General features: G+C 40.4%; 1 protein-coding gene and 1 pseudogene across 3 annotated transcripts in view; one reads left to right on the top strand and one right to left on the bottom strand.

Annotated features, from left to right (window-relative positions):
* LOC125453059 (large ribosomal subunit protein eL8-like) overlaps nt 1–15,175 on the top strand; it is a 57,054-nt pseudogene extending 41,879 nt beyond the window's left edge.
* nbeaa (neurobeachin a) overlaps nt 1–24,159 on the bottom strand; it is an 828,675-nt gene that overhangs the window by 380,869 nt on the left and 423,647 nt on the right. For all 3 annotated transcript variants that reach the window (XM_059646713.1, XM_059646714.1, XM_059646715.1), the window contains one exon: nt 16,490–16,656. In XM_059646713.1, the coding sequence (XP_059502696.1) occupies nt 16,490–16,656 (167 nt within the window). The remainder of the gene's footprint in view (nt 1–16,489; nt 16,657–24,159) is intronic.

Raw genomic sequence — 24,159 nt, 5'->3', positions numbered from 1 at the left:
GGTGTAGTGCTTCCTGTATTTGCAGGTAAAGGAGCCGGGGCTGGTGGGGTTAGTGAAGCAGATGTGAGCAGTCCCTACTAGAGGCAGATGGGGTGGAGAGGGAAATATCTCTTTGGCCTTGCGGTTGTATTGTAGGTGGCAGAAATGGCAAAGAATGATATGATGGATGCGGTGGTTGGTGGGGTATAATGTGAGGACAAGGGGGAATCTGTCTTTATTTTTGTGGGGTGGAGGGTGTGTGAGGGCAGAAGTGCAGGAATGCAATAGATGTGGTTGAGGGCATTTTTGATCAGTGGAGGGCCAAAGTTGCGGCCCTTGAAGGAGGAGGACATCTGGGATGTCCAGGAGTGGAACACTCCATCTTGGGTGGAGGCAGAGCAATTGGTAGTAAGAGATCGCGTTCTTGCAGGAGGGTGGGCGAGAGGAGGTATAGTCCAGGTAGTTGTGGGAGTCAGTGAGTTTGAAATAGATATCAGTTTCAAGGCGGTTATCAGAAATGGAGATGGAAAGATCCAGGAAGGAAACAGAGATATTGGAGATGATCCAGGTGAACTTGAGGCTGGGGAAGGTAAATGGGCATGGTGATAGGTGAGTGAAGGTAGGGAGTGGTGGGGATTGGTCAGTGGGATGGGTGGTGCGGATAGGTGGGAGAGAAGATGTTGTGACAGGTCAAGGAGGTGGGGACAACGCCTTCTAGTTGCCATCCACTTTAACTGTCCCTCTCATTCCCTGGGTGACATGACCATTCTGGGCCTCCTCCAGTGCCACAATGACACCAGGCACAAACTGAAGGAGCAACACCTCATATTCCACTTTGGGAGCCTACAGCCCAATGGCTTAAACATGGAATTCACCATTTTTAAAATCTCTCAACCCCTAGCTTCATCCCATGTCCAACCCTCCCTCTCATCTTTGCCACAGTGACCTGACACAACCTGTCCATATTCTCTTCCAACTCTCTGCCCCACGCATCCCACTGACCAATCCCCACCACTTACTACTTTCACTCACCTAACACCATTCCACTTACCTTCCCCAGACCTACCCCTCTACTCTATTTATTTTCCGGCTCCCTTCCCCTTCCCCATTTCTGAAGAAGGGTTCTGACCCGAAACGTCAACTTTCCTGCTCCTCTCCTGTTGCCTGGCCTGTTGTGTTTCTTCAGGTCTGTTGTCTCATGATTGACATAATTATGTCGACTGAATTACCAGTGTCATTTATGTTGATTAATTGAAAATAAAAATAATCATTGACTATTATAATAGTATAACTGCAAATGAAGAGAAAACAAAGAAATCAGATGAAAAAGATAGTGCCAAATCCAAATTAATTTAGAACAATTGTCAGGACTGAACTCTCGGTGGTCACTTGTTAATATTTTTGGAACAGATGCTGGAAATAGAAGTAGACAAATGAATGCTTGCTATTCAAGCAGAAGTTCAATTTTTTTTACCAATTTCTCAGGATAGTATTCCAACCTCAACCATCTTTAGCTATTTCATCAATAGCACTCTGGAAATACTTCTCTAAAAATAGAACCATGCTCGCTAGGGGTTAATGAAGCAAATGTTAAACAAGGACAGAAAGCAGGGAACTAACAGCTATTTGACCAACCAGTTGTCATTTACAAAATACTGGAATCAATTATTATGGAACTACAGACAGGACATTTAGAAAATCATAACTCAACCATTTGAACTCTGCCAGTTTGTGTGAAATGCAAATTATGTTTGAAGAATTTATTATTAGTATTTTCTGAGAGTCAAGCAGTATGAATAAGGAGGGTTCAGTATAAGTTGTGTATTCGTCAAAAGGCATTCATCAATGTGGTGCCATATAAAATATTACCACACAAGATAAGAACCTATACTTTTGTTGGGGGTGATGTGTTATACCCAGGATAGAATTGGTTGACTAACAGGAAGTGGATTAGCGATAAATGTGTCATGTCCTACAGGGAAACTTAAGTAATAAGAGTCCCACAAGAATCAATGCCGAGGCTTCAACTATCGAAGGCCAATATTAACAACTTTGATGAAGGCAGTGACTGTATCATGATCAAATTTGTAACAACGTTGTGATGTAAGATGTCAAGTTTTAAATGTATTGTTTATTTTAGAATTTGAATTTTGACCTAGTGGTATGTGGACTTAAATCTGGGTGTACGAGGGAATTTAATAATTAATTTGACAGTATTTATGGAGTATTTCTTTGAACCAGTATGATAGAGAGAGTCCCTGGGTGATAATGGAAATTACTTTGCATAGGTTGGAAAGTTTTTATTTTTCAGTTCGTAGCAATCCTGCTTGAAATGAGGTGTACAAAATAGTTAGTCCTAAAGAAAGGAGTTAGTTCTGAAGAATTAGAAAAGAAGGTCACCTCACTGAAAGGATTTTAGTTTGAAAATTCCAGATCAGAAATGTTTGGTTCAAACCCTAAAGAGGTTATTTGAAGCTGGAAAAGTCTAAACTTACTTATGTGAATATTCAAGGAAGCAAGGGAGAATTGAAAGAAACCAATAGGTAGGATACAGAAGCAAACTCTCAGGTGTCTGAATATTGGCAATAGATAGTATTGGAGGGAATAGTATTTCTACTGTGTTTAAAATCTGTCAAAATGTGTTCTATGTAAATTCCTTCTTTCATTCAATTTTAATTTTTATTTTACATAGTAAACATCTGTTTTATTGTTAAAACCAAACCAAATCTGCAGCATTAAATGCTTGTGTTTCCATGAAAGATCAGTTTGTTAAATAAAAGATAAAACATAATTATCAAGCCAGATTTCATGCTGGTATCTGACTTCTCCAGTAATAACATCAGCTGGTATGATAACAATGCAAAGATAGGTAGGAGAGTTTTGATCCCTCTATTTAAGGGAAGGTATAATTTCATTGGAAGAGTTCAGAGAAGGATCACCAGTGTCGGCCGGGGTGGGGGGGGGGGGGGGGGGGGGGGGGAGTTGGTGGTGGAGATTGTCTTATGAGCAAAGGCTAAGAGATTGGGACTCTATTCGCTGGAGTTAAGAAGAATGAGAGATGATTTGACTGGAACATTAAGGATTCTTAAAGGGTTTGACAAGGTCAATGTATAGAATAGAGGGATGCTAATTACAACGGACATGAGGAGGAATTTCTTTTATGAGAAGGCTGAGTGTCTTTGGAATTCCTTGCCACAAACAGTTGGGAGGCAAGACTACCGGTGTACATTTAAGGCTGAGATAGATAGATTCTTGATCGGTAGGAGAATCAAGGGTTACAGGGAAAATGCTGGAAAATGGATTTTACACACTTTAACGAAGTCACCTTTTATTCTTCTAAGCTCCAGTTGAAACAAACCTAACGAATCCTCATAAGACAATACACTCATTCCAGGTATCAATCTAGTAAACCCCTTCTGAACTGCCTTCAGCACATTACTGTACATAATGTTTGAGATGTGATCTCACCAAAGCCCTGTATAAGTCAAGCAATAGCATTCTTACTTTTATATGCAAACCCTCTCATATTAAAGGATAGCATCACATTAGTCCTCTTGATTACTGCCCACATACTAACTTTTTGTGACTCATGCACAAGAGCACCTACATACCTCTGCACCTCCGATCTCCAGTTGTTTCCTATTTTAGTAATAGCTATCTTGATGTCATATGTGAATTTAGCTACAGTGCCTTAATACCCCTCATCTGGGTGTCTTTGGGATAACACGGACAGGAGAGGTCGCATGGCCCCCTTCTGTGCTGTATCATGATTATGGTTCTAAATGGTGAATTCTGAAGTTTGTTTTTTACAGTAAACTGAACCTCTAGCATGTTTCATAACTTAACAGGTTCTTTTTGGTCTTTGACTGGCAAGTCCAAAGCATTGCCTCTGGAAACAAGGAGGTGTACACAAGTTCAGCTTAATTTCATCACTTGTTTATCAATTTCTGTGTTGGATAACTGTGAAAGTTTCAGCTGCCTGCTTTTTTTTTAAACAAGCCTAAATTCAGACAGAACAACTGTGGCTGCCCAATACACTCTAATGGCTTTGGTGGTCATCTTCTTAATGTTAAATAAAAATCAAAAGAACTGCAGATGTTGTAAAACAGGAACAAAAACAAAATTGCTGGAAAAGCTCAGCAGTTCTGGCAGCATCTGTGAAGGAGAAAACAGAGTAACCATTTCGGGTCCAGTGACCCTTCCTCAGAACTGTGTTGTTATCTTCTTAATGTTCCCTGTCTCTTATGAATACTGGCAATATGAAGGGAATTAGTAACCTTGTTAGTCCATGATGAGATTCAGAAGCTATGTTCTTTTCTTCCCCACATCCCTCTTTTGTTTTTCTTAACAGTCCAGGTTTTTGTTACAATTTCACACACTTTTTTCCCTTGCATGGAAATCGCATCTAAGGATGCCTCAACAATCTTGCAACTTGTGACAGACAAATTCAAAAGTGACTTATTACACACAAGCACCAATCATTTATATTAGAGTTTAAATTTCAAGCTAGTAACATATTGGTTCTGGTTTGTGTGTATGGATGTGTTTAGGAACAACTAAATTGTCAGTTTTTCATGCTTTTATTTAAAACCAGTATAAGAATGAATGAGCTACTGGGTCCAAAATAACTCGCTCTATATCATTTACTCCATTTAGCCCTGAGAACAATATCCATGTTCTTCTTGAAATTGTTCAATGTTCTGGCCCCAACCCATTTTCTGTGGCAGAGAATTTCATAGGCCTTGCCACTCTCTGGGTCAAGAAATTTCTCCTTATCTCAGTCCTAAATGGTCTATCCTACACTCTTGGACTGTGATCCTGGTTCTGGACTCCCAGTCATCAGGAACATCTTTCTGGTATTTCCAGTCTAATCCTGTTAGAATGTTATAGATGTGTAGGACATAGCCCCCTCAAAGAGAAATCACACAGGAAATAGTAAACAAACTACATCAGGAAGGGACAGAAAAATACAGAGTAAATCAACAGCTGAGGCTAGAGGTTACAAAAAGAATAAAACTAAACATCCTGTATCTGAACACACATAGTGTGAAAACAAAACAGATGAACTGCGAGTGCAAATGGAAAGAAGTGTGATCTGATAGCCATTACAAAAAAATGACTGCAAAATAACTTGGGATTGGTACCTTAATATTGAAGGGTACAGGACATGTAGGAAGGACAGGAAGGTAGAAAAATATAGAGTGATGGTTTTGTTAGTTACTGATGATATTGACACAATAAAGGGAGATGATCTAACTTCAAGAAACCAAGATGCAGAAATGATTTGATTAGACAAGACACACGATAACAGTAAGAAGTAACTTGTGGGAATGGTACAGAGGCCCCCCAATATTGTAATAACCACACTGCAATAATGTCTCAAACTTTCACTGCAGCACAATGTGTTGATGCTGCAGTGAAAGATTAGGCTTCTGTCATCTAATGTTGCCATGTATGCTCAGACTACTGCCATCATGGCTGCAAAGGGACTTGAGGATTGTCTATATTGCCGAGCAATTGGTTCTCTAACAGATGACTGAAGTCAGTAAAACATGTCCCAACAGTGCCCTTTTTGCCATCAATGAATCAGTCCAGATAATACTGGCTACGCCAAAATACTAGTCAAAAATGGGGTCTTGTGGAACCTAAATTGGTCAAAATGATCTTCTTAGACTCACTACAACCTCTCCTTCTGAAAGTCTGCAGGCTTTCACCAACCCTGTTGCCATTATAACAGTAGGACTAAGTTTTCCAAAGTCAGGGACATGGAAGTGTCAGATTCTCCAAGGAAGCGATGGCCATCACAAACTCTGAGCCAACTGCATCTTGCACTAACAGGAAAATCCACACTTACACAGAATCTCCATCCCTCTAGCAGACTAGAAAACCCACACCACCACCCTACTAGCGCCGCCCCCCAGCCCCCACCCGTGCCACCCCCCTGCCCCACCGCACCATCCAACATACACATGCAGATTCACAGCCTCAAAATGAGGTTACAATGGGGACAGGTTTGGAAGTTCTGGGGAGTGATCTCTAAGACTGACAATGCAACACAGAAGAAAGGCATGAAGGGAATGCACATAACAAGCAGTTGATACTTATATGCAATATGGCATGATTTTACTTAAAATTTGGTTTGGCACATTTATTTTACATAGATTTTTACTTTAGCATTATAACCAAATAGATGTGGCATTGATCTTTCACAGAGGGAAAGAAAACTCTTGGTGACTTAAGAAATGGGGTTGCATTTATGGTTGCATTGTCTGTAATTGGAAAGTTGTGCAACAGACCCTATGGATATTCATGACTGCCATTCCCAAATGTCAGGGTCTCCTCCGGATTGGTTCAGGTATCAAAAGCACTGTTTCAGCACCCCAGCAGTCTATTCTGTTACATGTTGTATGACAGCATAACTTCCACTGGGGGGGGGGGGTGCACGCCAGATACATGAGCAATGTTGCCAAAGGTAGCCCTCAAGTTCCAGAAAACACCCAGTGGTTTGTTGCTGGTACTCAAATTGCAGAAAGCAAAGAGGGTTCATAGGATGCAAGGCATTTATACATACAAACAGACAAATTAGGAATGGAGTAGACCATTCAGTTCCTCGAACCTCCTCTACAATTCAATTGCAATGTCAAATTTGCCTTCCTACTTAGCCCAGTAAACTTTCATTCATTCATTTAACAAGAATCAATCTGCCTGTATCTTAAAAATATTCAAAGCCTTTGCTTGCACCACCTTTTCAGGAAGGCAGAGGAAATTCTGCCCAGCACAGGGGAGAATGAGCACAAATTAGCGGAGATTGAGGCAGCACAGAAAATATCAAAGAGAATGGGCCCAATATGGAGGAAAGTGAGCCTAGTACGGGGGAGATCGAGCCCAGCAAGGAAAAGATTGAACCCTTGTGGGGAGTGTGAGCCCAATATGGCTAAGCACTTAAGAAGGACTGTAATGTTGAATTTTTAAACTTCATTTCCGTATTTTTCTGTTTTGTACCTAAGATTTTGTACCTACGTATCTTTGTACCTAAGATGATGGTGGGAATGGTGATATTGTACACTTTTCACTGTACTCCTGTATCCCTGTGTTGATTACACATGGCAATAAAAACTAATTCTGATCCTAATCTAAGTCACTGACATAAACTGTAAGAAGTTGAGGCCAGAGCACAGATGCCAGCAGGACTCCATTCATCATATCCTGCCAATAAGGCAAAGAAGCATTTAAGCATACTACAGTTTATGTTAATCCTTAACAGCTGAAATAAACTGGTTAAACACTATTTTCCTTTGGCAAGACTTTGTGGACTTATCAATTTTACCTTGAGATTTTCTAAGTTTCTCTTTCTTTCTGGCAATGGGAACGTGGGCTTCATTGCTAAGGTTAGCATGCGTTGCTCAGTTGTAGTTGCCAAGGGGTAGTTAAGATTCAACTACATTGCTATGGGTCTAGAGTAAATTGTAGGCCAGATTAGGTAACATCAGCAGATTTCCTTCCCTAAAGGACATTAGTGAACCATTTTCCTTAGCAATAATCACAAGCTTTTTTTTAATTCCAGACTTTTACTTAAATTCACCATGATGAGATTTGAACCCATGCACTGAGAACATTAGCATGGTGTCTGGAATACTTGTTCAGGGACATTATCACTATGCTGCCGCTTCCTCACACTGCACAGCTATAAGCTCTTTGATTCACAGACATCAAGCTAAGTAGCCTATATTTTCCTGTTTACTCCCTCTTTCTCCTCTTGAATACAGGCCGATATTTGCTACTTTCCAGTCTGATGGAAGGATTTGTGGAAGATTAACCAGAACACATTCATTAACTCATTAGCCAGCTCTATTAAAACTCTAGGATGAGGTCTATTTTGATCTGCAGACATGTCAGCCTGCATCAGTTTGCTTAGTACCTCTTCTCTACTGATTATAATTTCATCAAGTTCCTCTCTCCCTTCTGTCTGCTAATTTATAGCAATTATTAGAATATTCCTTGTAGATTCTACAGACAAGCTTGCAGCAAAATCTTTTCTCGTTTCATCCATCATTCTTTATTATCTACTAGTAACTTCCCATTCTCTCTCTCCAGAGGGTCAACACTCACTTAACTTACACTTTTCATTTCAAATACTTGGAGAAGCTCTTGCTATCTGTTTGTACGTTCCTAGGAAGCCTCTTCTCATACTTTAGTTTTATTTCCTCCTTTTTAATCATTAATCATACTATGCTATTTGTACAGACATAAGGTTTTTCCTTAAATTTGTTGCTTTCCTTAACTTCTTTTGCTAATCACAAATGGAGGATGTTCCCATTAGAATTTTTCTTCCTGGTGGAATATACTAATTCTGAATTATTTCCTTAAATGTCTGTCACTTTGCCTCTTATAGATCTATCATTTAGCCTAGTTTGCCACTACATTTCAGCTAGCTCAGTTTTCACACCCATACTTAGAATCCAATCTTCTTCCTTTCAAACTGGATGTAAAATTCAATCATTTTGTGGTTGCTCTTAACCAGAGGTGCCATTTTCTCTGGTCATTATTTAATTCTGGTTCATTGCACAGTATCAAGTTGAATGAAACCTACTGGCTAGTTGATTTAAGAACATCCAACTCTCCAACTTTCTCAAAAGCATGGTATGAACTCTAAGCTACAACAGCCAATCTGATTTTCTCATAACATATGTAGACTAAATCACCCATGATTATTGCTGTTGCCTTATCATAATGTTTCTTTTTATATATTTTGTTCCATATTTGTTACTGTTAGGGGTTGGGGCACATGTAGAACACTCCCGCCCCCTCTTATTCTCACCTTACTCAAGACTATTTCTTCATTCTGATCTGCTGAACTAAAGTCATTTCTAACTATTGCACAAATGTCATCCTTGATCAATAGTGCTCCATGCCACATTTACCTGGCTTCCTACTCTTCTTGAATGTCATATATTTCTCAATATTCAGAACACAATGATTATCATTGTGCAGCACATCTGCCTAACGGCAATCAAACATGATTATTTATTTAAAGTAAACTACCAGTTTACTTTATGCGTTACATTATAACATTCAGAGCCTTTGGTTTTGACTTTGTGTTACCTTTGTAACATCTAGTCATGATTATAGGTACATTTCTAGGTTTTACGTCTGTCCCTTTTTGCCATTCTCTGACCTTCATTTTCTATAATTTTCCTTTTTTACCTGTCTCTACTCTTTGATATACCCCCTCTTTCTACATTTGCTCCTTTAAAAACCTCTCTACTTTCCTAGATATGCAGTTCACAAAAACAATGGTACCAGCGTGGTTCAGACGTAAACTTTCCCTAAGGTACATCCCTGCTTTCCCCAGCATTGCTATCTTTGGCCTACAAACTGGGAGCCACTTCTCCCACACCAATCTTAAAGTTATGTATACATCTCTCAAATATTATGTACCCTGTACAAATTCGCACACAGCTCGGTTAATAATCCAGAGGTTACAATTTTTGAGATTCTAATTTTGCTCTTCATTCTTCATACACACTATGAAGAACTTCTTTCCAGTTTCACCTCAGTCATTAGTACCTAATTGAGCCACAACCAGTGGCCACAATATTCCCACTGCAAGTTCCTTTGTTGCCCTGAGGAAATGTCCAAATTGACAAACAACACAGCTTTGTTAACTCTCCAGTTTAACTATCCTATACTATGACTATATTCCTTGTTGCTCTCCTTACTTCACTGGCTTCATGGACCACGGTGACATGGTCAGTATGCACATGTGACCTGCAGTCCCCACTGCAATGCAAACAGGCAGAGAGCACCTCAAATCAATTGGACAAATGCAGCAGCTGAGACTCTTGCACTCCGGGTTCCCATATTTGCTGAACACACAGTCGTACTCTCCTGTCTCTGATCACTGTCCAAACCAGGATATACATGAAATGGGAGCAAAATTGGGACAATCTACCCCTCAAGATTGCCCTACAATTCTGTCAGATCATGGCTAACCTGTGCTGGGCGTCAATTGCTTCTGTGCCAACTCTTCATTGTCTCAACATTTCAAAAATCTATCTCCTTGTTGAACACTTTCAGTGATCTAGCCTCTACCATTCTGTGCGGTAGGGAATTCAAGATATTTACGTCATTCTAAGAGAAGAAACCTCTTCATTTCTCTGTTTTATCTCAATACTCCCTTATTCTGCAACTATATATCCAAGTTTGAGATCATCCACTTCTCAATATCTACCCTGTCATGCCTCCTCAAAATCTTGTATGTTTCAATAAAATCACCCTTCACTCTTCTAACCTCTACTGAATAAATGCCTGTTTAGCCATTCTTGCTAAGTCAATGCCTCACCCAAGGAATTAACCAAATGAATCTATTTTGAACCTCTTCTAATGCACGTCCATCCTTTCTTAAATACGGGACCAAAACTATACACAGTACTCAGGTATGCCCTCACCAACATCTTGTCCAGCTATAACAAAACTTAAAATAAGACACTATCATAAATGGTAAGACTGCCTCTGGGTTCAAAGTATCCAGATAACTTACATTCTCTCAAATGCACTGCAGAGTCTGTAGTTCAGCCTAAAGCTCGAAAGCACTGAGCCAAAGATTAACAGAGTTCAAACATTTATTGCAAATGGAATTGTCCTGGATACCACTGTAGTATCCAGGTGTTCCCAAACATTTCAGCCTTCACGCAACACTTGTCGTACCATCTTTAATGAGTTTGAGTTAATTATGTAATCCATTTAATTATGATCCTTTGTGTATATTTTATTAAATTTACCACCAGTTGATCGTATGTGATAACTTATGTTAAAATATTAGTATAGAAAAACCTTAATAATTTACCAGAGACTCACTCAGCAGCGAGTTGCTTTCATTGTAGTAGTAATCAATTTCAATAAATCTAGCTGTGTTTCTGACTGCCTGTCTCAGCATTCTTTTCTCACTGCTTGTTTGCTATCCAGTATTGGAAGTCCAGAAATTGCCTCAAACGAAATAGTAAGAAGATCAAAGCAGATGACTTCAAGCCTTGTTGCATACTCTGTTCTCTAACCACTGATTCCAGTCTATTCCCCAGTAACTGTCTGGAGCTGAAACAGACCATTTGCAATCCTGGTAACTAACTTAATGAAAGAAATAATAATTATTATAAAATGTACATTATTTTTGACAAATATTTTACCATCTATTATTTGGAATCTATCTTTAATTCTTTGTACTTCAAGGGGCAAGGACGTAAATTGTTAATAGCTATCACTTAATGTAATATTGTAATAAACAAATAGAAATCTCCCTAAGAGGGAACAAATTAATAAACCTGGAATTTGTCTCTAGTTGACATCATCCACAGATTGGACAAGATTAGGAACACAAAAGGTCAGGAAATCACAAAGATGAATTTATACACTCATACTCCAGTGGTCCGTTATAATGCATCAATGTACAATTTCTTCATATTGCTCTGAAACTAAAAGATTCTGTGTTCTTGACAATTTGAAAAAAAATCAATGATCTACCAGTTAGCTGAACAGTAGATATGCACTGGAATAAATGTGTGCTAATTTGACTAATATAGTATTTTGTATTAGATGCAACAATTTTTAATGGAACACTTTTTTTTCTCACTTATATGTTGACTAAAGGAATGTGACAATTTTAATGACTCTTAATTCTTCTCTGAAATGACTTAGAAAATGATTCAGTGTGTCAAATCACTACAAAATCTGAAAGGAATGAACACAGGATGAACCATACTGTACTGACCTAAGCATTATAAATGACCATAGCAAACCCAACTCTGTGGACCCTGCAAAGTCCCTCATTCTTTAACATCTGGGGTATTGTGCCAAAAATGGGAGGGCTATTCAGTACACTGGTCTTGCAACAGCTAATCATTGTAAGGTATGATTTGGGTGTACCCTATGACTATGTCATAGGCACCACCATTACCTATCCATGGATATATCCTGTTCCACGGCTAGGGCAGACCCACCAAAGTTCCCAGCACTATACATTTGTAGTTGCCCTGGAGTCCTCAACATTGACACCTGCTCCCATGAGGTCTCATGGCATTAGGTCAAAAGTGAGCAAGAAAACCTGATTATTACTTATTCAGCTGATCAATCTGTGCTCCATGTTTAATATTGCTTTAAGAATTAGTGAGGCTGGCAATGGCATGAATTGTACTCCTGGTGGGGAACTTCAACATCTGCTAAGAGCAGTTCAATGAGACCACCTCTGACTGAAATGGCCAAGTTCCCAAGGACACAGTTCCTAGGCTGGGTCTGTAACAGGTGATGAATGAATCATCAACTGGAAGGACCTACTTAATCTTGCCCTTGCCACCTACCTTTCCTAGATTCATCTATGGGAGACAGTTTAGGAGTGACCATTGCCAAACAATTTGGAGCTTAAGTCCCATCCTCATTTTGAGAAAACCTTCCATCACGTCGTGTGCATTTGATGTAGTGCGACATTGATAGATTGCAAACAGGTTTAGCAACTCAAAATTGGGCTTACATTGGGTGCTATGGGCTATGGTACAGTAGCAAAATTCAAACAGTATTTAAAATCACAAGAAATTAGCATCCAAGTTCTGTGGGTAAAAGGAGAATAAAAGTAAAGTGGTTTTGCTAAGATTGTACAAGGCATTAATCATGCCACAACTAGAATATTGTGAGCAATATTGAGATCTTTAACTAAGGAAAGATATCCTGGCATTGTAGGCAGTCCAGGGAAGGTGCACTAGCCTGTTCCTGGGCGTGAAAGGCCTGTTTTATGAGGGGAAATTGAGCAGATTGGGCCTGTTGAATTGTTGGATTAAGTCAGGAGTCATTCAACACCAAATTATGGTCCAACAGGTTTATTTGAAATCACAAGCTTTCACAAACTCCTTTGTCAGGTAAAGAGAAGAGAAGCACAGAGGCACAGAATCCATAGGAGGAGGCAGCATTGCAAAATAATTCCAGGTAATTAAGAGTGTCAAATAATTGTACAAATGATGTGAGTGGCAAGTCAATAGACTGAATAACAAATCTTTGCGGGTGATCAAAATTGTCAAATGGTGTGACTGAGGTGTCAACAGCTGAACAGCAAGTGAAGGGATCACCTATGATCCAATTAATTAGGGCAGAGAGATAATTACAAAATATCGAAAATAAGATGCTGCTAGGGACAAAGCAAATGGCTGGAATAGCTTAATGGGTTTGACACTCCACTCACAACATTTGTACTATCTTTTGACACTCTTAATTACCTGGAATTATCTGACAATGGTCTCTCTGATGATAATGTTTGTGCCTGTGCGCTTCCTTCCACTTCACGTGACGAAGCAGCAGCGTTCCAAAAGCTTGTGCTTTCAAATAAACCCTGCGGGACTATAACCTGGTGTTGTGTGGCTTCTGACTTTGTCCACTGCAGTCCAACACCATCACCTCTACATCATTGATAACAAAGTTTGGAACTGGATGAACACAGCAGGCCAAGCAGCATCTTAGGAGCACAAAAGCTTTTCTGATGAAAGGTCTGAACCCGAAACTTTAGCTTTTGTGCTCCTAAGATGCTGCTTGGCCTGCTGTGTGCATCCAGCTCCACACTTTGTTATCTCAGATTGTCCAGCATCTGCAGTTTCCATTGCCTCTACATCATTGCAGGATTGAAGAATGAGAGGCAACCTTATTGAAATATACAAGATTCTTAGAGGACTTGACAGGGTAGATGGGGAAAGGTTGCTTGCTAGTGTAGGGAGCGTCTGGGATCAGAGGGTACAATCTCAGAATAAGGAATTGCACATTTGTAACAGACATCAGGAGGAATGTAACCTCTAAAGGGTATTGAATCTGTGAAATTCTTTATTTGCAGAAGACTGTTAATGTTGTGTCATTAAGTATATTCAAGCTGAGATGGATACGTTATCAACAGGGGAACCAAATGTTCTGGGGAAAAATTAGGAAAGTGGAATTCAAAATTATCAGATCAGCATAATCTCATTAAATTGCAGAGCAGACGCAGTGGGCTAACAACCTACCTCTACTCCCATGTCTTATGATGTTATGGAAACCTCATGATCCAGCAATACCTCCTAATTTATCATTACTAACAAGTCAAGGGATTAATCCTGGCTCAATGAATGCAGGTGCAGATGCCTGCAGCTGTAGCAGACATACGTAAAAATGAAGTTTCAACATGATGTAGCTCCAAGACAGGCTAGTTGCATGTCAAACAATGGAAACAGCAAGTGCAACAGAGCTAAGCAATCCCACAACCAACCAATCAGTGCTAAGCGATTCCATAAACAACAGATCAGATCTAACAAAAACCAAAAGAACTGTGGATGTTGTAAATCAGGAACATAAACAGAAGTTGCTGGAAAAGCTCAGCAGGTCTGGCAGCATCTGTGAAGGAAAAAAAGCAGAGTTAACGTTTCATTCTGAGGAAGAGTCACCGGACCTGGAATATTAACTCTGTTTTCTCCTTCACAGAATGTGCCAGACTGCTGAGCTTTTCCAGCAACTTTGATTTTGATCAGATCTAACATCCTGTTATGAATGGTGGTGATCAACTGAACAAAAAGAAGACTCAACTATTCCCATTCTCAATGATGGACGAGCTCAGCATATCAGTGCAAAAGACAAGGCTGAATTATTTGCAACCATCTTCAACCAAAGGTGCCAAGTAGATGATCCATCTTGGCATTCTTCCAATGGCTCCATCAACACTGATACAGTTTGTACCTGCATAACCCTGCATTCTCTGGTCTGTCATCCTCTGTGGCCCAGCACCTAAGGTACTTCCAAATTTCTCTATTATTGTTTTGCATCGATCGTTATTCAAATTACTTTTGTTACCTTTTATCGAGTTTGTAAAACCGAACGTTTTTTGGTTCTAGCTGGAAATCATTTGTTCATTAGGCATTTGAGCGATATCAATCAAGATAAGACTTTCACTTTTACAGTTTTGGTCCATGGAATATTCATGGCAAATTCTCTGGTCCAGCAAAGGCCCAATCCCAAGGCTGCTGGATTAGGCAAGTACACCTTGCGTCAGTTTTCAACCAAATCAGTTCACTCCCAAGACATCAAAAAACAGCTGAAGGGACTATATACTGCAAAGGACTTGGGCATTGACAAAATGTCAACAGCAGTACTGAACACTTGTGCTCCAGTACTAGCATATAGCCAAGCTCCTTCAGAATAGCTATGATATAGCATTTAATGGACAACATGGGAAGTTTCTAGGTTTGTCCTGTTCATAAGAATAAGGATAAATCTAAACTGAAATATTAGTGCCCCATTAACTTACTCTTCATCGTCAACAAGGTGATGGAAGGAATTTTCAAAAGTGCCATGAAGCAGCACTTAAACAGCATAATCAGTTTACTGATGCTCAGTTTATGTTCTACTAGTGCCACTCAAATCCTGACCTCACCATATCCCCAGTCCAAGTATAGGTAAAAAGGCTGAATTCCAGTGAAAAAGTAAGGGTGTCTACCCTTGAAACCAAGGCAGCATTTGAGGTTCACATTAAGAAACGCTACCAAAACTGAGGTCAATTCAGAATCAGGAAGAAAATTTACCACTTGGTGGGGTCATACCTAGTACAGAGAAAAATTGTGGTTGTTGGAGGTTATTATCTCAGCTCCACAACATCACTGTTAGAGGTAATGTTCAGGGTAATGTCTTAGGCCCAAACATCTTCAGCTGCTTCATCAATGCACTTCTCTCTAACCGAAGTGGGGATACTTTCTGACGATTGTATGAAGTTCAGCACCATTCTTGACTCCTCAGGCACTGAAGCAGTCTGTGTCCACATGCGACAAATCCTGGGCAATGTTCAGGCTCGGCCTGATAAGTGGAAGGTAATGAGCATCTCCAACAAGAGAAAATCTAACTATCTGCTCATGACAGTCCAATGCATTAGCATTATTAAATTCTTACTATCAACACTCTGGGACTTACCATTGACTGGAAACTGAACTAGACCATCTATATACATGCTATGGTTACATAAATCTAGCCAGAAGCTGGGGATTCTGCTATGAGTAACTCACCTTCTATCTCCTCAAAGACTGTCTATCATTTACAAAACAAATGCTTGGAGTCTAGTAGAATATTCTCCATTTATCTTGATGTGATTCATTCCAAAGACACGTTCCAGTCATGTTGGGGAAAGCGTGCCTTTTTGGATATCCCATTCACCACATTTGACAATCGCTCCTTACACAAATAATGCACAGTGGCAACCATGTGTAACATTGAAACAATACAGTGCAGCAACTCACCAAGGCACTTTCGACACCACCTTCCAAACACATGACCTTAACACTGAGGATAGGGTAGCAAAAGCAAAAGAAACCTATTTTTATTAAGACCACATGATCAGGCACTTTCATAACACATGACTTTTCAGAAAGGGTCAGAAAATCCAGTTAAATTATGCCTGGACAATTCCAACATGGCTCCTGAAGTCGCTATGCTATGTAACAGTTTTCTACAAGTAATGGAAACCTACCTCTGAGAAATGGTACCCCATGCACCATGCTTGTTTGTAAGGATGTTGAGAATCTTTTGTTTTAATTGATTTGCTGTAACATGATCACGATGCTTCGCAGCACTAATGAGATGATCACACATCTTCTCTTCTTCTCTTCTGTCCGCTGTATATTGAGCGCACTGGGACTGTTGATGAAAATTAAAAACAAGTGTGCTCAACAAAGTAAAAAAAAAATCACAATATTGGTCTATAAGATGCTTAAAATTCTGATAAACGTAAGAATGCAACAGAATAATTACATGAAATCACAGGGCATGCAACCCAAATCTTATAAGAATAGAATTAGATCAATGTACTAAAATCTCAATTGTTATTAAGATAAGGTGTAAAGCATGATTACCTAACTGACCATATTGCTAATGCAAGATAATTATTTTTGAAAGATTTTGTGTTTTTTCTAAGAACATCTTCCAGCAAATATTGAAAAGATAAATGGAGGAAAAATGGAACTTTCCTTATTGGAAAGGCAGAAACATAGAAGATACGAGCAGGAGGAGGCCATTTGACCTTAAAGCCTGTTCCACCATTCTTCATGATCATGGCTGAGCGTCCAACTCAATAACCTGATCCTGCTTTCTCCCCATAAGCTTTGATCCCATTCACCCCAAGTGCTACATCTGGTCACCTCTTGAAGACATTCAATGTTTTGGCATCAACTACTTCCTGTGGTAATGAATTCCACTGGCTCACCACTCTCTAGGTGCAGAAATGTTTCCTCACCTCCATCCTAAATCATTGACCCCGAATCCTCATACTGTGACTTCTGGTTCTAAACACACCCACCATCAGGAACATCATCCCTGCATCTACCCTGTCCAGTACTGTTAGAAATTTATAAGTCTCTATGAGATCCTCCCTCATTCATCTAAATTCCAGCGAAAATAATCCCAACCTAGTCAATCTCTCCTCATACCTCAGACCCTCCATCCCTCTAATAAGCCTGGTAAACCTTCACTGCACTCCCTCGACAGCAAGAGCATCCTTCCTCAGAAAACAAGACTGAAACTGCACACAATATTTGAGGTGTGGTCTCACCAAGGCCCTGCATAATTGCAACAACACATCCCTGCTCCTGTACTCAAAACTTCTCATAATGAAGGCCAACATACCATGTGCCTTCTTTAACATCTGCTGCATCTGCATGCTTACCTTCAGGGGCTGGTGCACAGGGACACTCAGGTTCTGCTGCATATTCCCTTCTCCCAATTTACAGCCATTCAGGTACATAGAACGATACAGCGCAGAACAGGCCCTTCGGCCCTCGATGTTGCGCGGGTAGTAACCTGCCTTCTCGTCTTTGCTTCTGAAGTGAATAATCTCACATTTATCCAAATTATACTGCATCTTGCCCAGTCACCCTACCTGTCGAGATTGCGCTGAAGGGTCTCTGCATCCTCGTCAGTTCACCCTCACACCCAACTTTTAAGTGATTGGCAAAACTATGTTAATAACAGTCTTGGTAATTTAAAAACAATTTAAGAGTGAAAAGATAAAGAAGCTATCATTAATCTTCAAAATGGTAAAATTATTGATCCATTCTGGTTATGGAAATGAATAATATAGCCATCAGATTTTGAAACCGAGTTACAAAAATTGAATACTTAGAATAGGATACTAGACCCTTGCTGCTCACTGAGACCAATTTAACTTTTGTTTCTGGAATGCATAAGGATTGGAGTTCATAACGCAGAGGAAGACAAGTGGGAATATTTTTTCGTTTTTCCAACATCAGTGAAAATGTAGGTTTTTGCAAGTAAAACCCTTAACACCATCTTAATAATATTCCTTTACACTCGACCTTTGAACAACATGCCACTTGCACCCACAAAAATTTTATGGCCTTCAGTACATTCTGTTGATCTTGCGGACTAAGAAAGATTAAGTGCCACATCTTTTATCATGATGCCACTATATGAGTTTGGGTTCTAGACATATTGGCCTATCAGAAGGTAAAGTCAAGAAATTTCATCAGGATTATATTTCAAATACAATTCATTATATTTTGACAGAAATTTAACTGGGTCCTCAACAATATGAGATACGATGAGAAACCTGGCAGATTCACATAAGAAGTGCAGCAGGACCCATCTCGATGTTGGGACAAACTCGCTGCAACTTTTCACTAATTCCTGAGCATCAAGGCAAAATTCTTACTAAGCTGTGGCAAACTGCCTACAAAGGGAGATTATTGTTTGTTAATGATCATATTAACTGCCCATCTTGTCTCATTCATGTGCAGCTTCACATCCTACTGCTCACATCAAGCTAACTCAACACTGGGTGTTCTTGACATGCAAGTCACAGTGGGTACCTGGTGACTTCAGCTCAATGCTCTAAATAGCCGGCCATATTTTAACCACACAACAGAATCTCAAGACATACATTATGGGCATCAATGAAATACACCTGTGATCTGTTTATATTGTAATGCAATAATTGCCAAGCCTTCAAGATCTGCATGGAACCTCTCTTCCCTCTTGCAGATTCTATAAGGAGGTCAGTCTTGGGCATAGCAGCAACTATCATTGAAACATTGCTGCAGGATATAATGCATGCAAGGTCAGGCATCCAGCTCATGGATTGGACTAAGCTGCACCTTGGCTGGTCACTGGCTCTTTCAGTGATCACGGACTTAGCACCTACCTGGATGCTCATGTCACTTCTGCCTTTGCTATTTAGCATAGTCACACAATCATACAGCTTGCTTTCCTGATCAGCAGTCCTCATGTTACTGCATGGAATTGTACTGCATCAATCTCATACCTGCGCCACTTGCCAGAAGCTCATGTGGCAAGCACACTGCATGTGCAGAAAACAAGCGGCCATGTCGCAACACCTTTGGGTGCTGTCCTTACCAAAGTCTATGCAAACATCCATCAATTAGGGGAGCCTCTGATTCGGGATTGGACACAGTCACGCATCTGGATGGACTGTTCTTGAGAAGTGGATCTGCATCTCTACAGTTCAAGGGCTGGAGCCTGGCTAAGTTATGTGGATACACAGGAGCCAGTTTAATGCAGTTGAAGAGATGTGCACGCATCAATCAGGGGTCTGGACACTTCTCATCCAGGACTGTACAGTTGGTCTACTCAAGTGGGCAAGCTAATCGTTAATCCATTGTTTTGTCCAGAGAAGCCAGGGGAAAGGAGGACTATTTCCACAGCAAGTGATCATTAGGGGCTGCAAGCTGGGAGAAGTAGGGGAATGACAATTGTGAAGTGGAGGTGATCATATTCATAAAGCGGGGGAGTACAGAAAAACATGGATGGAAACAGAATCATATGGGAAGGGGGTTTGTCCAGGTACGGGTGCACCCTTGCTTCAAAGCAGGGTGGTAGTTGGGAAGAGGGTAAGGTTCAGGGTTCAATGTATAATCATACCTGGCGTGGTCACCTCATGTTGGGGGCCAGGGGCAGCAAAGTGGCCAAGTGCACGTTCATATGGACGGTTGACTGCAGACCTAGGGAGATGCAAACCATAATGGCTGCACAGGAAGGGGATCGAGATGCTTGAAGCCTCACTGACACACAGAGATGGCAGCTAGGAATGACTACATAAAGTGAGCTTGCTGTCGTCTTCCATCATGATAAAATACTAAATATTACTATGCTCAGTAATAATAGATATATCAGTTTCTGAATACAGTTACATTGTTGAGGACTAATCTATGTTCTCCGTATGTTCATGTCCATGTGCTCATGTCAGTGTTCCAGACAGAGCGGTGTCGTCTCGTCTCTACTTGTCTAATATGTAGCTGTGTCCAGTTATTCAGTGATATTTAAGCTCAATAATATAGTGTTCTATGACATCATTACAATGTTGCTCCAGGTTACGGAACGCCTTTCACAAAATCTCTCCCCAAGCTTTCTTCCAGTCACAATCATTGATTTGCAGTTGTATGCATTTTCAAACCAATTATCTAGGTTACTTTCTACATTTGTTGTACATATTTCCTTCTCTCTCCTGCCTCTCCATAAGTTCTGTCATGATTTATGAGTCCACAAATAGGTGGTGAAAGTCTACAACAATATACAGCAGATAGAACGAACTATGAACCTGCACCCCAAGATCTCCTTGATCAGCAACACTCCCAAGGACCTTACCATTAAGTATATAACTCTTGCCCTGATTTACCTTACCAAAATGTAGCACATCATATTTATCGAACTTAAATTGCATCCGTAACTCCTCGGCCTTTTGGCCCTTCTGATCAAGGTTCCATTGTACTCTAAGATAACCTTCTTCGCTGTTCACTACACCTCCAATTTTGGTTTCATCTGAAAACTTACTAACCATACCTCATATGTTCACATCCAAATCATTTATAGTGGAACTAGCACTGATCCTTTTGGCACTCTGCTGGTCACAGGCCTCCAGTTTGACATGCAACCCTCCACCATCATTCTGTCTTCTACCTTCGATCCAATTCTGTATCAAAATGACAAAGTGTGGAGCTGGACGAACACAGCAGGCCAAGCAGCATCTCAGGAGCCCAAAAGCTGACGTTTCGGGCCTAGACCGTTCATCAGGGACCCCTCCTCAGGCAACGGGAATATTCTTCCTGCATCTACCCTGTCCGGTCCTGTTAGGATTTTATGGGTTTCTATGAGATCACACCACTCATTCTTCTGAACACAAGCAAATATAATCCCAAACAATTCAACCTTTCCTCGTGTCAATGTTGCTATCCTAGAAATTAATCTGATAAACCTTCATTGTACTTCCTCTACAGCAAGAGCATCCTCTCTCAGATAAGGACGAGAAATCAGATCAGCAGTTTTTGCACACAATATTCCAGGTATGATCTCAGCAATGCTCTGTTTAATTGCAGCAAGACATTCCTGCTCCTCTACTCAAATCCTCTTGCTACGAACACCAACATACCATTTAACAAAGTGTGGAGCTGGATGAACACAGCAGGCCAAGCAGCATCTCAGGAGCACAAAAGCTGACATTTCGGGCCTAGACCCTTCATGTTCATCCAGCTCCACACTTTGTTATCTTGGGTTCTCCAGCATCTGCAGTTCCCATTATCACCAAAGTACCTTTTGCCTTCTTCACTCCCTGCTAGAACAGCATGCTTATCCTGAGTAACAGGTGTACAAAGACACCCAATTCTCATTGCATATCCCCTCTCTCAATTTATAGCTATTCAGGTAATGATTACCTTCTTGTTTTTTTTTTCTCCCAGAGTGGGTAACCTCACAATTAGCTACATTATACTGCAACTGTCAGGAATTTGTCCCCTCATTCAGCTTGTCCAAATTACACTGAAGCATCTTTGCATCTTCCTAAGTTCATTTGCCCACCCAGCTTTGTACCATCTATAAATTATGTCTTTATTTAGATATTATATTGATTGAGATATTGTATTTAATTCCCTCATCTAAATTATTAATATATATTGTAAACAGCTGGAATCCTAGCACAGATCCCTGCAATATCCCACTCGTCACTGCCTACAATTCAGAAAAAGGCCTATTTATTCCAATTCTTTGTTTCCTGTCTGCCAACGAGTTTTCAATCCATTTTAATACACTACCCCCAAACCCATCCACTTTATTCTACATACTAATCGTGTATGTGGGATTTTGTCAAAAGCTTTCTCAAAATCCAAATAAACTACATACACTTGCTCCTCCTCACCAAATCTACAAGTTGCAATGTTCAAGAATTCCAGAAGATTTGTCAATTATGTTTTCACTTTTGTAAATCCATGCTGGCTCTGTCTGATCCTGCTACTGTTTTCCAAGTGTTCAGCTGTTAAATCTCTTGTAATGGACTCTATCCTTACTACTGATGTCAGGCTGACTAATCAATAACTCCTGGTTTACCCTCAAGGCCAGCACATCCTTCCTTAGATATGGGGCCCAAAGCAGCTCACAATATTCCAGATTCAGTCTGACTAGAGCATTATATAATCTCAGCTATACATCTCTGCTCTTTAATTCTAGCCCTCTTGAAATGAATGCTAACATTGCATTTGCCTTTCAAACTGTCAATTTAACCCTCATGTTAAGAGAATCCTGAAATAGGACTGACAAGTTTGTTACAGCTTCTGATTTCTGATGCCTTTCAACTTTTAGAAAACAGTCAACTCCTCCATGCTTCCGACAAAAAGTGAATAACCTCCCACCTTCCCACAGTGTACTCCTTCTGCCAGTTGTTTGTCCACTGCCGTAGCCTGTCCAAATCCTTCTACAGCCACCTTGCTTCTCAACACTACCTGTCCCTCTACCTATCTTTGTGTCACCTGCAAGCTTAGCAACAAAGCTTTTAGCTCCTTCATCCAGATCTTTAATGCATAAGGAAAATATCTGTGGTCCCAATGCAGGCCTCAGTAGAATTCCACCACCTGACACCCTGAACTAGGCCCTTTCTTCCCTATTTGCTGCCTTCTGCCAGCAAACCAATCCTCTGTCCGTGACAGTATCTTGCCCCAAACACCATAAGCTGTCGTCTTATTTAGCAGCAGCCTGTGTGGCAAAGGCTTGTAAAAGCATTCTGGAAATCCAAATAGATCACATTCATTGGCTCTCCTTTCTCTAGCTTGCTTGTTATCTCCTCAAATAATTCTAACAGATTTCTCAGACATGACCTCCCCTAAAAAATATTGGCTCAGTCATCCCTATTTTGCCACAGACTACCAAATACTCCACAATCTCATCCTTAATAATGGACTCTAAAAACTTACCAACGACTGAGGTCAGGCTAACTGGCCTATAATTTCCTTTCTTCTGCCTCCCACCCTTCATAAACAGCAATGTGACATCAGTCTTTTTCCAGATCCTGGAACCCTCCCTCATTCCAGTGATTCCTGAAAGATCACCACTAAAGCCTCTAGAATCTCTTCAGTTATCTCATTCAGAACTTTGGGTTATAGTCCATCTGGCCCAGATGATTTATCCAATTTCAAATCTTTCAGTTTTCCTAGCAACAACTTCTTAGTCATTGCCACAATACTCACCGCTGTACTGTGACTCTCTTGAAGTTCTGGTAGCCTGCTGATGTCTTCAACTGTGAAAATTGATGCCAAATATCTGTTCGGTTCCTCCACCATTTCTCTGTTTCCCATTCCTGCTTCTCCAGCCTCATTATTCAGTGATCTAATGTCTACTCTTGCCTCTCTCTTACCTTTGAGATTAGATTCCCTACAGTGTGGAAACAGGCCCTTCAGCCCACCAAGTCCACACCACCTCTTGGAGCATCCCACCCAGACCCAACCCCCTATAACCCACACATCCCTGAACACTACAGGAAATTTAGCACAGCCAATCCACCTAGCCTGCACATTTTTGGACTGTGGGAGGAAACCGGAGCACCCGCAGAAAACCTACGCAGACATGGGGAGAATGTGCAAACTCTGCATAGACAGTTGCCTGAGGCTGGAATCGAACCTGGGTCCTTGGCACTGTGAGGCTGCAGAGCTAACCACTGAGCCACTGTGCCACCCATTTAGATGTATGAAAATTAGATAGATGAAAAAAAACTCTTGTAATTTTCTTTTATATTACTAGCTAGCTTGGTCTCATATTTCACCTTCCTCCCCTTATTGTTTTTGTAGTTATCATGTGTTGATTTTTAAAGGCTTCCCAATGCTCTGTCTTTCTACTCATTTTCATCACATT

Source organism: Stegostoma tigrinum, chromosome 6 (assembly GCF_030684315.1).
Source record: "Stegostoma tigrinum isolate sSteTig4 chromosome 6, sSteTig4.hap1, whole genome shotgun sequence".
In the NCBI taxonomy this organism is placed as follows: domain Eukaryota; kingdom Metazoa; phylum Chordata; class Chondrichthyes; order Orectolobiformes; family Stegostomatidae; genus Stegostoma; species Stegostoma tigrinum.
The sequence above is the reverse complement of the archived record's forward strand: the minus strand, read 5'-3'. Positions and strand labels throughout refer to the sequence as shown.